Here is a 14923-nt window from a genome sequence, read left to right as displayed (position 1 = left end):
ATTTCAGTATCTTAGCTCCAGGTGTTGTTAAAAAATAAGATGGCATCTGTGGGAGAAAACCAAACCACTCTGAATGTGGGAAAAGAGGAAAAAAATCAGCCAGTGGCATTGCAAAACAATGAGCATATCCAGTGAGTCCAACAATGTGGGATGTCCTGAAAAAGAAAGTAAACCCTGGTCTGCTGAGTAACAGGCATTGAAAGGCTCAACCAAACAAAATGGGCAATGAAAGAACTGTTGTGAGAATTCTGAAGAAACTCCCCCAAACAGTCACTGACATCGCCAACAAAAAACAACAACAACAAAAATCTAACGGGTCAAACAGCTGCAGGGATAGTTATTAAAGCAAAGGATGTGGAACCAGATATTGAGTTATTTGCTTTAAGATTTTATCCTAAAAACTGTGTTCTGGTACAAAAGCTGCAATATTCTGAGATGTGCATCATGTCTGGATATACACTACCAGGCAAAGGTTTGGACACACTGTCCCATTCAGTGAGGGTGCAGTGACCATCTGCTGCGTCCATACTAATGAAACAAAAACACAACAGAAAATTTGTCACAACTTGCAGTGACTGAACTGTTACAACTAAACAACCACATACAGCCCAGTGCTCAGTGACTGATGGTTGGAAAGACAGCCATGAGGCTCAAGGTATAAGTAATAAAGAAAACTAAATGCAAACCTTCATTTGAAACTCGTTACAAAAGAAGACTTTCTGATGCTGCATAAATAATACCGCTCCACTTCTTGGCAATAGGAAGATCTTCGTCGTCGTAAAGAGGAGGAGGGTCGTCAGCTGGACCTGAATGCATCGCTCAGACTCAGGAAGCTGTCCCAGACTCCCCATGTTGGAATTGACAACCCCACATTCCTACAGGACTGGCATGGCCCTCAACAGCCACCGCTTGCCAGCCAAGACTCTCAGACATTGCTGGGTAATCTGAACAGTCACACGCCATCACGGAAGAAGTAGAACACAGCTCTGAGGCAGCAAAGTCAGGAATGAAATAGAAACACTCCAGAGTGGACAAAAGGAGGGAATGTAAAAGTGAAGAGAAAAGATCAGGCTGCAGGAATTGGAATGTCAGAAAGGGAATTCCTCAGGGAGGGAGGGAGGGAGAGCATCTTGAATGGCGACTTTAATTAAAAGTTTGTTTGGAAGATGATGTTAACGCGATCACACAAACATAAACAATCAAAAGTCATAGCAGCCACACTCGTTTGTTAGAAAACACGTCTCTGTTTTTAAGCTTTTTGACAATCTTTTGTGTTGTGCGTCCCCACTTTAACAGTCCGCATTTCTAAAACAAAGTAACTTCTGTGTGCATCTTTGTGACTATTGCAGAGCTGGAGGAGTTGTTGCTGTCCTTAAAACAGGTCCGAGGCTGTCTGCCTGACCAGCAGAGTCAGAATGACATTGAGATGGTTCTTGCACTAATAAATAAGGTAATATGAAAGGATTTGGAAGCACAGGGCCTCGGGCCCATTTGTAATGAAGATATTGTTCAAGACCTTCTGAGGTAGAACAGATTGCCAGAGTGATCGAGGGACTCATTTACTTCCTCTGCAATTTTTGTCACTGGAATGAAGGAAGAACTTTGTATTTACCAATGAGGTTATGTTTCTGCATCAGTTTCCAAACTGTAACCACTTTTTCAAACTTGGTGGAAATATTGGTTGTTACAAGATGAAGAAGCTATTAAATACTAGTGATGATCCCCTTCTTGTGCTTTTCAGAGTATAACTTGTGGGAGGCCCTGTGACAAAAAAAAAGCATTATTATTGATGATGAGAACTATGTGGGACTTTCCCAGGAAGCAAAGCGCCAAACAAAATAAACTCCAATAACGAAAGAAGAGATAATAAAAAGTACACTACAACTACTGACAAAAATCCCAAATTAAAAAAGCTGATTAATTCAACAAAGGTGCATCTTGTACTCCAGAAGATAATGGTACTTTGACTATTCATTCATTTTCTATGCCTGTTTAGATCAATTAAGGGTCACTGGGAGAACATGTGAAGTCCACAGAGAAGAATGTAAAGAGCTCCCAGGACCTTATCGCTGTCAAGCAACAGTGTAACAACTAAGTCAGTGTTGCCTACTTTGATTACAGACTCAGCAAGATTATGCAAACGACTGCTCATCCATCTTTTTCCACTGCTCAAGCCAGTAGTCTACACGATCTGGATCTCTAGACTGTGGTCATCCATTAAGTCAAAAAGACAACACAAAGTGAAAGCTGTGGTTAGAATGTCTTTATAGGAATAGTGGCCATTTTCTTGCAATAATCTTTACAAATCAAGGTTTTGTCTTTTTCTGCTCTCCATGTAGTGCTCAAAATATTCTCAGTAATACTTTAAGAACAGGAAAAGATGAAGTTTCCATGCTGCAGTTCATAAATTCTAATCCTTTATGGCTCCCTAAATCATTGTGAAAAGCACTCTAGATGCCTTCTAATGTTCTGTGGTATTTGTCAGATTGGTTATCTTATCTAGAGTTAAATTTATTTTGACTTGAAGTGTGTGAAATGAGTGTGTGAACTCACTTCGTTTTCACATGCTGTGACTGTTATTCCAAACAAATAATTAGTTTCAAGTTGTTTCGAGTTTCACAACATAAATTAATATATTGGCCACTGAACTTCCTATGACAGCACCAGTGCATATTGTATTAGATGAACCAAAAACTGAGTGTTTGTGAACATTGCTATCTTGGAGTGGAGAAATGTTTTTAAGGTTCACTCAGTCTGTACATAAATCCTTATTAAATGCAAAAAACCCTTTGGGGTTTCTCAGTGAAACTTTACATAATGGTAGCACACCAGAAGTGCATGCATCAAAATACAGGGATGACTTCAATAAGGGGAAGTAATTGGGGATTTGTGTTTGATGCATCATGTCATATTGACATTGCAAGGTTAACTCCTCCTAAACCACTTTATGGATTTCATTTGGCTGCTTGCCATATGAAGATGTGCACAAAGGAAAATAACTCCAGTCTGATGTCTTCAAGGGGAATTTATCTGTCAATTACATTTATAGAGCTCAACCAGTTTAAGTTGGGTGTTTGATCACAGATGATGCACTATCACCAGTATGTAATACAAGCAAGCAACTAGTGTGGTGGTGGTGGGATATCATATTGCGAGTTTGTTCACGGATCTCTCATTAGAACTGGCGATAAAGGTCTTAATTCAACCCAAAAGAGCCCCGTAGAACACCAGAAATTTAATTTAAACCAGACACTCTGCCCAAAAGAATCAAAATTAATGGGCTCCAGTCAGAAATAGCCCAACAATAAGACTAAACTTAAAATGCAGTGGATGAAAAACAGACTCAGAATGATGGAGAAAATGTAAACACTCATCGACAACTGAAGTGCTTCTTGACATAACTAACAATTAGCATCAGGATCGGGGGGAAGCAGCAACAGGTATGATTCATGATTGCAATTTTAAAGTGTGATTTTGAAATTGCAAATGGGCTTTAAATAGGCTCAAAGGTGGTTTAATGCTTCAGCTGCAAGAGGTAGAGTTCAACATGTCCACTGTGAGATGTTGCAGTATCTAACCCCCCCCACATATGTCACCTTGGAATATAGATCACAGGACCTCCAAAACTATTTTAAAAAATGACCAAAAAAAAACAAAACATGCTTTATACTCTGAAAAATATGGCATATATTCAGCTGTATAAGCACACCTTGTTGTAACTGTTATACTATTGGGATATTCCAAAGAAAGGAACTGATCAGCAGGATGAGACTTTATTCGGGATGAAGTAACAATCAAACATCTTAAACACGTGAGGTTAAGAGCAGTATGTGGAAAATGTTCATTGAAATACTTGTATGTTACCTGTCAGTGATAAACCTGTAACAAAGGAGATGTGTGCTGCGTGAAAATGTTTGTTGATGCACCTTTGAATGCTTGAATGTTTATCTTTTGCAGTCTGATTTCCAGTCGGCACTGAAGATCCATAATGCAGTGGCCAGCAGCATGCACCGACCCTCTCCTCCATTCCCACACACACACCAGGCACTTCAGCTGTCAATGGAGGTAGCACACGCACACTTCTAATTCCAGCACATTCCTTGTTGCACTGGATTCTTCTGACAGCAGAACACACACACACACACACACTCTGCCAGTCCAGGTCAACAAGTGTGGACTAATGAGAACGAAGACAGAGCAGCGCTGTTTAGCAGCAATTAGAGCTGAAACACTTGTTTTTAACCCAAACGTGCATATACACATGCACTCATGTTGTTGTGCTCGTATATTACTGGTTCATTAGTAGATTGAGCGGCAAATGTTTTCTGCAGACTTTGTATGTTTAATTAGAATGACTTAGTCAAAGTTGTATTGACTGATTGAGAATGTGTTCAAGCAAAATACGATTCCATGAGCTGAACTGGATTTTTTATTTTATTTTTTTTTTCTCCCCTTCTTGAATGATTGATGCCAAGCTGCCCTGCATTTGGCTTTCAAGAAGAGGCATGAATTTGTATTGTTCTCACAAGAAACATTACTTTTTTAAGTGGAAAGATGAACCTCTAAAATAAAACACAAACTCCTATTTGGCAGCACCCAGGATCAGTCCATGGGCCCGCAGTGAATTTTGACCTAAACTGTACCACTTAAGGTGGCAGAACATCACTTGGAATCCAGCCTCAGTGTATCATGATCTACACAAAAATGTATGATGATCAATTTTTAAATGCTCCACTGCTTTAGACCTTTGAAAAGTATCCCACATTATTATCACTTTACCAGGGCGTTGCTGGGCCAGTATCGTAGATTTACGTCGACGTTACCTGGCTATACTCGCCCGCTGTGCGTAAACAAATGACATCATAGCGCGCAGCCCAAGAACTGTCCGCAGAGGGGAAAAAAAAACTGTCCGCAGAGGTAAAGATGAAAAGGCGAGAAGTGTGTTTTGGTCCCAATATGGATATTCTGGATGATTTTCTCATGGCTAGTACGACAGTGAACAGCAGCTAAAGCAGCCAGCTTGATGAGGACCCACTGCCAAATTTGGAGAGCAGCGCGCGCCAGCCGACACGACAAAAGTTAAGTGAGCCAACTTTTTATGTACGTGTTACGTGTTGTGTATCTCAGTAAAAAGTGATAATAATGCAACTAACGAGGGCGAATATCTGTCATTTTGGGCAACTGGGCATGAACGTCGGGCCTCTGAAAATGCATACCGCCCTCCAAAAGCATGTTGTTATTATTTGTCTGATCATAGCCATTCAAAAAATGTATAGTTTGGACTATCTATGGCTGAATGTTACAGGGTAAAAACAGCAAAAATGGTGACAGTGGTCAGCTCCAATTTGTACTGGGGTCAAGCACTGCTCCAGTTTTGGTAAAACATGATGCAAATTATTGGTTAAGCTAATAGGATTAATAAATAGAAGAGTTTTGACCTTGTATGTTTGATATCTAAGCAGAAGTCAAACAAGGTTGACTTCCATTTGTATGTTACCCCGTAATGTGATAATTAAGCAAGACGAATGGTGCAACATGTTTCTTTTTTAAAACTATATTGGGGACATGTTGGGGTGACAATCATACATTTTTGTGTAGGTCATGATCCACTGAGCTGGATTGAGTTATATATATTTTTATTATTATATTAATCCACACGTGTTTGTATGTTAAAATTACAAATGGAATAAGGATTAATTTCTTTCATGCATTCTCTCTCTATAATTTGTGTTTTGTCCCATCTCAACTGTCCAGAAAATTTCTATTCAAATTTCTCTCCAGTCATCATTTTTTTTTATTTTTTAATCATCCTTATTAACCTTTTATGGTAGAGCTGTTCTTCACTTGCTGATGTGACCTTCTTTTAAAACATTTAAGATATTTCATAAAGAAACTCATCACATTGCCAGTTATTTGGGGTTTGATCTCCCATCAGACAGCTCAAAATCCCAGACCATGTGACTCCTGATTGCTTCGAAGGACAAATTTGTAGTTGATCCTTATCATAATGTTTTCCTCCAATTTCAGCCTGGATTTAAATAAAATGTTCTTTTTGATTTATGGCAGGATATGTAAAATGGGGCAATGCAGCCACTAGCCATTTTATTAGGTACACCTGTTCCAACTGCTCATTAAAGCAGCCATACACACAGCAGAAACTCAATACATTTAGGCATGTAGACATGGTGTGCAGGGTCTACTGGAGTTCAAATCATGTATCGGAAGGGTGATTTAATTGGCATTTGTCAATGCACAACATGTCAAAAAAAGTGTCACACTGGGTAACACTTCTGTCAGTCATGACCAGGAAACTCTGGCTACAGTGGACATGGGCTCACCTACAGCGGACAATAGGGGCTTGTGTGGCGTAAAGAGTCTCAGTTCCTGATGTGTCATTCTGATGGTCTGATTTTGTTTTGAATGTCATGAGGACATGGGTCCATACTGCCTTGTATTCAGGCTGCTGGTGGTGTAGCAGTGTGACACTGTGTGATACCATCATGTCAGTATAGTCTGAAATCTCTGAGGAAAGTTTCCTGTACTTTGTTTTATTTATGCTATGAAACTTTAAGGCAGGTCTGCAGGCAAAGGGGATGCAACCTGGTACTTGCGTACTTGCACGTAATGAAGTGGTTGATTGGTGTATAAGGCAGTTTAATTGCTTACTAAAAACTGTTACTGTATTAAACTACATCTGAAGGTACCACTAATAATATTTTGTCAGCTATGAAAGGTTTGTCATGATGATGATGACAGTGATGTCTTCTGTTATTTCTACGGTTTCAGGTCCGGAATCTCGTCCAGTCCACTCAGAACAAAGAGGGACTTGAACTTCACAGCCTGCTGTCAGACACACATGTCCAGGTGCACAGACTAAGCCGCAAATTTAAGTTGTAACTCTCACAAGTGAGGTCATCTTGGTCAGTAACTGTACAGAGTGTGCTGCCTGGGTTCGGGGTGTTTCTGCAGGCGTTGCTCCTGGCCCATGACAGCATAGCAGAGAGGGGGATGGAGCCCAAACCAATGCCTACTCAAGGAGAAACTCTGACCCAGTGGGAAGGCGAGACAGTCAAGATAGTTCGCATAGAGAAAGCCCGGGATATACCACTGGTGAGATAAATGTGTATTCTCAAAGTCCATGAAGAAACATTTCATAGCATCAATAGAGAGAGAGACAGATTCTTTCCCAATTCTTAACGTCTGTTAAAGTACCATAGCATTATTTACTCTGTGTATTTTCTCAGATATCTTCTCCTTGGCTGGTTGAAGATGAAAATAAATTTTGTTCATACTTAACAGCTAACTCCCATGAGGCTTTGGTGCTATGTCCTGTGAGTGACAGGCTCATGGGATATAGAAAGTGTCAGTAGATTTCTCTAAGGCAGAGTAAAGCACGTCCTCTCCGTGCTGCGCTTTGTTCTTCTGCTCTTTGTGAAGCTATTTTATAAATGTTCTGTTATTTAGCTAAAAGGTCAATAATGGTTTCAACCAACTTCCTTGTTCTGGACTCAGATAAACTGTTCATAATGTGCTGTTTCTGTTCACGTGTGTTCTGTAGGGAGCAACTGTTCGAAATGAAATGGACAGTGTTATTATCAGCCGGATTGTTCGAGGTGGTGCGGCGGAAAGGAGCGGACTTTTATCAGAGGGCGATGAAATCTTGGAAATTAATGGCATAGAGATTAGAGGGAAAGATGTCAACCAAGTCTTTGATATTCTTGTGAGTATGACGAAGCACACATTAACCTCCTGCCCTTATTGCTGTGGTTCACCAGGCTGTCCTGGTGAAGAAGGAGCTGACTGTGAATCTGATTTATGGCCCAGTACTCTCTTATGAATCCCAGTGACTGAAATAATATAGTTGTGTAAGTCCATCTGGTGTGACCCTGAACCTCAAGTAGCGCCATCCTGAGTATGTTTTTAATCTGCATCCAAGTCTGCAGGTGGTTCCCATTCTGCAGAAATTTCCCCATAGGATTGGCGATAACATTACCAGTCCAGCCACTACTTGAAACCATATGAGGGTGGAGACTGGTGTGGTGTTGTGTTGTCAATCCAAACAGTAGCCACTTCACATTTTTCAGTATCTGACGGAGCCTAGCAGCAAGAAACAAAATGATTTCAGCTGAGTTTTAGAAGTTAAAATGCAAACTTGCAGGAAGAACTCGCAGTTGAAATGGTGTAAACGTGTGGTGTGATTAGAGATGTGTCTCTGTCATAATGTGTGTCTCTGTGCATCAGGCGGACATGCACGGTCTCCTGACATTCGTATTGATTCCCAGCACTCAGAGTAAACCTCCTCTTGTCAAAGAATCCGTGGTGAGTTCCAGCAAAACAGGTTAACACTCGTGAAGACTACAATTCCATGAGTCAATAGATTAAAAATGTCTTCCGTCTCTGCTCTTGTTGATGCTCTTTAGACCAGTGGTGTCCAAACTATTCCAGAAAGGGCCGAGAGGGTGCAGGTTTTTCTTGTAGCCACTGACTTCAGCAGGTGGTTTCACTGGTTAACATCCCTTTGAACAGGTGAGATGAGTTCATTGAAATCACCTGCTGGAGTCAGTGGCTGCAAAAAAACCCGGCACCCTCTCAGCCCTTTCTGGAATAGTTTGGACACCACTGCTTTAGACCTTTAGCCTGAAAGGGAAAAGGAAGTGGTGCTGCCCGGTAGACAAATAATGTGAAATGTATCTCAGTGGGTGCTTCTCTGATTGAGGTCAAATGAAACGGAGATGTCATTTAAAGTACACGGTGTGAAAATGTGAAACTGTCTCTGGAATCTGTGTCTTTGTTTCAGGTTCACGTGAAAGCTCATTTTGACTACGACCCATCAGACGACCCTTATGTGCCATGCAGAGAGCTTGGCTTGTCTTTCCAGAAAGGAGATATTCTGCACATTATCAGTCAATCTGACCCCAACTGGTGGCAGGCTTACAGGGATGGAGACGAGGACAACCAACCACTAGCTGGACTGGTGCCAGGTGTGTCGGTCTGTTTTTGTTTTAATGCCCTGTAAAAAAAATAAAAATGCTGTTTGGAAACATGAAATGTGTAAAGTTGGTTGAAAGTAAAGGGTTTTTTTAAATCAAAGGTTTATGTAAATTTATGCCCTTAACTTATGTCCTTGGGGTCTAGAGAAATGGGACTGAGACCCATTAGTCTATTATGTATGGGTGTAATGTTACGTATGGCCATGATGTTGCATCACAGACGGTCTGTTACGTACGACTGTTTTTGCAAGAAGGCTATTTGACTTAGGTCATGTTCACAGCATGATCAATTAGTTAAGTTGTACAGGATGTTTTTTTTTCTTATATGGTCTTATTTGTATGCACAGGGACGAGTTTCCAGCAGCAGAGAGAAGCCATGAAGCGGACTATCGAAGAAGACGAGCCTGAGAAGCCTGGTCGGTTCCTCTGCATTCTCTACCCTCCAGGACTGTCAACTTGTGAAAGTTTGGGTGTAGAATTGTCAACAAATACCTGATTTTGATTGTTTATGGAACACCACATACTAGACTAGACTTGTGTCTGTCCTCAGCCGCCTCACTCAGCGTGTGAAATTTGTGCCTTTTTACATTGTAGGTACTGTATACATATTTTTGCCATTATTGTTTAAATTGCCTTGTTTCAGTATTTACTTCATTGTTACTGAGTTTAGTTCTATTCACAACTTTTGCGGTAAAAGTGCTTTACTTATAATTATTATATACTGTGTACTGCTGTATCTGTTTAAAGGATTTTTTTATGCAGTTCACTCTGTTATTGTCTCCACATGTCAAAAGCTGTGTGTGTCAAATTAATTTAGGATTCCATATTGTCTTTAATCTTTTGTTATTTTATAGGGAAGCTGTGGTGTGCAAAAAAGAATAAGAGGAAGAGGAAGAAGCTGCTGTTCAGTCCTCACAGGAATGACGGTACGATCTGTGTAACTCAAAGTTTAATCACATGCAGAGCAGAGATTTATGCTTTAATTCAGGCCTCTGCATCAAAATGTACTTTTAGGGCATGTATGTAATTTAACAGACAGCACATATTGTGCTGTCTGCAGTGGAGACTGTGGACGATTGGCAATCAGGAGGACAGGGACAAATCTTGTTCTGAGTGGATCCTGTTGACTCACTAATCCTGGTCCTGATAACAGATGTGTGCTGTGTCTGAGTGCTGCTGCACATATTGGGACAGTGCTGTTGAGTCTGGCCTCAAATCTGTCCCATAAAGGGTCAAGGGGACCAATCCAAGAATGAAGCAACATGTCATAAGAAGACTGTATTTTTCCCTTTTCCTCTTTTGACAGTGATTGGTGCTCATAATAATTTTATAGATATAAATGCACAGCAAGATAACAGACTGGTGAATAAATCAAAGTTAAAATTGATGCACTTAAAACTATTAAATCTGGCACAGGTGGTGTTTGTTTGTTTGTTTTTGTTTTATTTTTATCAAAATTATTTTTATTATTTGGAGAAATAGTGGAGTTTATGTACTTGTGTAATTTCTATAGTTTGCATCATTACATTATCCAAAGTAGGATGTGAAGGTTTGTTATTGGCTATTTTAAGTCCATAGATGTAACTTTAATGTCAAAATCACATTTGTAAAAGGATTTTCTAATTTATTTATTTATATTTAATTAATTGGTCTAGATATCGAAAGTGAGGAGGTTCTCACCTATGAGGAAATGGCTTTGTATCACCAGCCAGCCAACAGGAAGCGACCGATAGCCCTGATTGGTCCGACTGGCTGTGGGCAGGCGGAGCTCCGGCAGAGACTAATCCACAACCAGCCAGAGCGGTTTGCTGGAGCGGTTCCTCGTAAGGCTCAAACACTCTGCAGTCACACTGACTGTGTGCATGTGTGTCGGTGCTAATGTGCGTTTCTGTGTACAGACACCACGCGCAACCGTCGAGACGGCGAGCTGAGTGGCCAAGATTATCACTTTGTGTCCCGTCAGACCTTTGAGGCAGAACTGACAGCCGGTAGGTCTTCTGTAGGTTTGATTGAAATTAATGTGCAGTTTAGTTTATTTTATCAAGACTTACGACTCATTTTACTCGGTTGTAAATGGCGTATTCATGCGTTGGAGTGCCCGGGGCCAAGCATCAGCCCAACCGCAACCCCCCCCCAATATTTGAAGAATTTTGGTGAAATGCCCACCCTAAATTAAAATCCTTTTTATTGAAGTTGGTGAAACAACCGCCCTAAATGAAATAATTTTGTGACACCGCCCCCCCCAACACAAAACAAAACGCAAAAAATGTGTTCACAATGTATTTACCTGTGACGACGTAATCAGTCCCAACAGCCAGGCGCTGTGAGCGTGGACCGGGCCGCCGGGCCACCCGCCGTCGACCGCCACCCAATCCTCTCTGCACCCGTCCCCCATGGCCCCCTCTGCAGGTGGTGAACCCACAGGAGGGCGGGCCCACGTCACTCTTTCGGGCTGAGCCCGGCCGGGCCCCATGGGCTAAGGCCCAACCACCAGGTGCTCGCGCGCGAGCCCTAACCCCAGGCCTGGCTCCAGGGTGGGACCCCGGCTCCGCCATACCGGGCGACGTCACAGTCCTTGATCTTTTACTGGTCATGGAGGTTCTGAACTGCCCTTAGTCTGACCCGTCACCTAGGACCTGTTTGCCTTGGGAGACCCTACAGGCAGCACAAAGCCCCCGACAACATAGCTCCTAGGATCATCCAGGTACGCAAACTCCCCCACCACGATAAGGTGGCAGCTAGAGGGGGCCGAGTGTGAAGCGTCCGGGATGAAAATCAGCACCTCCAAATCCGAGGCCATGGTTCTCGACCGGAAAAAGGTGCTTTGCCCTCTTCAGGTCGGTGGAGTGTCCTTGCCGCAAGTGGAGGAGTTTAAGTATCTCAGGGTCTTGTTCACGAGTGAGGGACGGATGGAGCGTGAGATCGATAGACGGATCGGTGCAGCATCTGCAGTGATGCGGTCGCTGTATCGGACCGTTGTGGTGAAGAGAGAGCTGAGTAGGGGGGCAAAGCTCTCGATTTACCGATCGATCTACGTTCCGATCCTCACCTATGGTCATGAGATTTGGCTCATGACCGAAAGAACGAGATCGCGAGTACAAGCGGCTGAGATGAGTTTCCTCCGCAGGGTGGCTGGGCGCTCCCTTAGAGATAGGGTGAGGAGCTCGGAGTCGAGCCGCTGCTCCTCCACGTCGAAAGGAGTCAGTTGAGGTGGCTCGGGCATCTTTTCTGGATGCCCCCTGGACGCCTCGCTGGAGAGGTGTTCCGGGCACGTCCCACTGGGAGGAGGCCCCGGGGAAGACCAAGGACACGCTGGAGGGACTACATCTCTCGGCTGGCTTGGGAACGCCTTGGGGTTCCCCCGGAGGAGCTGGAGGAGGTGTTTGTGGATCGGGAGGTCTGGGCGGCTTTGCTTGAGCTGCTTCCCCCGCGACCCGACTCCAGATAAAGCGGAAGAAGATGGATGGATGGACGTAATCAGTGTATGTAGGTAGTTGAATCGAAGTTTATGTTGAAACAGACCGGATGTCCGCTGGCAAGCTACAAACGCAGACGGAACAAAACAACCATCAGGAAAGTTCTCTGTCTGATGTCCGCTCAAAGTTTTGAGCCTTTTGCACAACTTTCCACTGGACTCACCAGACATCAGCTGACAAGGAACATGTTTAATGAAAGAAAATGGGACACAACTGGGTGAGTTATTTGTGATTAAATCAGATATTTTAATATTGACCCTGTTTGTGCATTGGTCCGACCCCTCTTCAGGTAGAATTTTGAGCGGAGCGCTCTGACGTGTGAATACGGTCTATATACATCCTTAAAAAGAGCAAGCTGACATTTTTGTAATCTCATTTTGTGCACGATGGACAAATAATTCTGTTCGACTTTGTCCAGGAAAGCTGATTGAGTCTGGGGAGTTTGAGAAGAACTTGTACGGGACAAGTATAGACTCTGTGCGACAGGTTATCAACACTGGAAAAATCTGTGTGCTCTGCCTTCACACGCAGGTCAGTCTGAAAACACTGCGGGCTGATGCAGTTGGGTTCAAAATAACAGCTGTGTGTTTTTAAAAAGTAAGTAAAGATTAAAATCCTTATAGCGTTTATTTCCATACACTCAAATACATTGGGAACAAACCAAAACATGAGGAAAATGTATCAAATTTCTTACTTTACACAAAGTGAAGAAAAAGGAATATTGGGTTGTTAAAAAAAAAAATAAAAAATCTGTAGATGCTTGTAGATTCATCTTTCCTAAACTAATATTTAGTTGTATAACCACTGTTTCTGAGAACTGCTTCACATCTGTGTTGCATGGAGTCGACCAACTTCTGGCACCTGTGAACAGACATTCCAGCCCAAGATGACTGGACCACATTCCACAATTCCTCTGCATTTCTTGGTTTTGCCTCAGAATCAGCATTTTTGACATCACCCCACAAGTTTTTTTTTTTTTTTTTTGGATTGAAGTCCTGGGATTGGGCTGGCCACTCCATACTGTTAATCTTGTTGGTCTGGAACCAAGATTCTGCTCACTTGCTACTGTGTTTGGGGTTATTGTCTTGTTGAAACATCCATTTCAAGGGCATCTCCTCTTTGGTATAAGGCAACATGACCTCTTCAAGTATTTTTATGTATTTAAACCGATCCATGATCACTGATATGCTATAAATGGACCCTAACCCGACACTGTCTTCACAGTGGACTGTGGCTTGAATTCAGTTTTTGGGTGGTCATCTGTGGCCCCTAGACCCAAAAATAACCATCTTCTCTCGAAGCCAGTCAGTGTGTTGTTAGGCAAACTGTAACCTTAGAATAGAGACTAGAATAAAATATTGTTTTTCTCAACAAAGGGACTTTGTGGGGGCTTCTTGTCCACAGCTTGTCTTCACATAGGCTTCTTCTAATTGTTACAATACTCACAGGTAACCTTAGACATTCTTTGATCACCCTGGATGTGATCACTGGCTGAGTGTGGTTATTCTTCGATCCATTTGAATGGCGGTTTTCCATTTTCTTCCATGTCTTTCTGGTTTTGTTGCCATTTTAAAGCATTTGAGATCATTTCAGCTGAGCAGCCTGTCATTTTCTGCACTTTTTATGGTTTTCCCCCTCCAGTCAATTTTTTAATCAAAGTACACTGTTCTTTTGAACAATGTCTGGAACGACCCCTTTTACTCAGATTTCCAGTGAGAAATGCACAGCAACCAGCATCAACAACATCTACCTTCATTCTGAAATAAGAGCCACATGTAAGTGTGTAATAAGGGTTACTGAAAGAGAAAATACACATTTTTACCGCCTGATATTCCTTTTTTTCCCCCCATTGTCTGTAAAGTAATAAGTTTGATAATTTTTTCTGTGTAGTGTACACAAAAGCTATTATAATTCTGAGCTTTATTCACTTGTTTAAAGACAGTTATTTTGAACACAACTGTACCAGCCTCTGAAATGCATCCTGGCTTATTAGATTTATACCCAGGAAGGTTTCATATTCTTATCAAGAGAGTTCTATCAGGCACTTTGCACCAAACCTGAGTTTTATGCATTTTTCCACTGGTGGAACCAGGATTACTTTTCAGAATACCACACAGACATTTTGTTTTTCTCACACAACCAGGTTAAATCTACCACTGATTAGTCAGGCGGTTATTTGGAAGGTCTTTGACGTTGGAGGATGGATTTTAATCTGTGTTTGTGTATCCAGACTTTAAAGGTGCTGAGGAGCTCCGACCTGAAGCCTTACATCATCTTCATAGCCCCGCCCTCCCAGGAAAGACTGCGAGCCCTGTTGGCTAAAGAGAACAAGAATCCCAAGGTCCCACTCTGTTTCAGTTTATATCCAGTAAACCCTCAGTGTTTGCATCTGTTTGTAAAACTGCTTCTCAGAATTACCAGTAACCCGAAAGACCCACTGTTCTGAAAAACATAAAA

The 14923-nt window shown here is 42.1% G+C and overlaps 1 protein-coding gene across 1 annotated transcript in view; it reads left to right on the top strand.

Moving 5' to 3' along the window:
* The window catches only part of LOC117501219 (MAGUK p55 subfamily member 5-A-like), a 37142-nt gene that overhangs the window by 21346 nt on the left and 873 nt on the right, over positions 1–14923 (top strand). Inside the window, exons 3-16 of the mRNA XM_034160079.1 lie at positions 762–939; positions 1350–1450; positions 3958–4065; positions 6787–6864; positions 6970–7110; positions 7559–7720; positions 8242–8319; positions 8798–8981; positions 9338–9406; positions 9845–9916; positions 10646–10813; positions 10889–10978; positions 12885–12997; positions 14697–14807. Coding sequence (XP_034015970.1) covers positions 762–939; positions 1350–1450; positions 3958–4065; positions 6787–6864; positions 6970–7110; positions 7559–7720; positions 8242–8319; positions 8798–8981; positions 9338–9406; positions 9845–9916; positions 10646–10813; positions 10889–10978; positions 12885–12997; positions 14697–14807 — 1653 coding nt within the window. The remainder of the gene's footprint in view (positions 1–761; positions 940–1349; positions 1451–3957; positions 4066–6786; positions 6865–6969; positions 7111–7558; positions 7721–8241; positions 8320–8797; positions 8982–9337; positions 9407–9844; positions 9917–10645; positions 10814–10888; positions 10979–12884; positions 12998–14696; positions 14808–14923) is intronic.

The sequence above is a fragment of the Thalassophryne amazonica genome, chromosome 19 (genome assembly GCF_902500255.1).
Source record: "Thalassophryne amazonica chromosome 19, fThaAma1.1, whole genome shotgun sequence".
Lineage (NCBI taxonomy): Eukaryota > Metazoa > Chordata > Actinopteri > Batrachoidiformes > Batrachoididae > Thalassophryne > Thalassophryne amazonica.
Note: the sequence above shows the minus strand (reverse complement) of the source record. Positions and strands in the feature narration are given on the sequence as shown.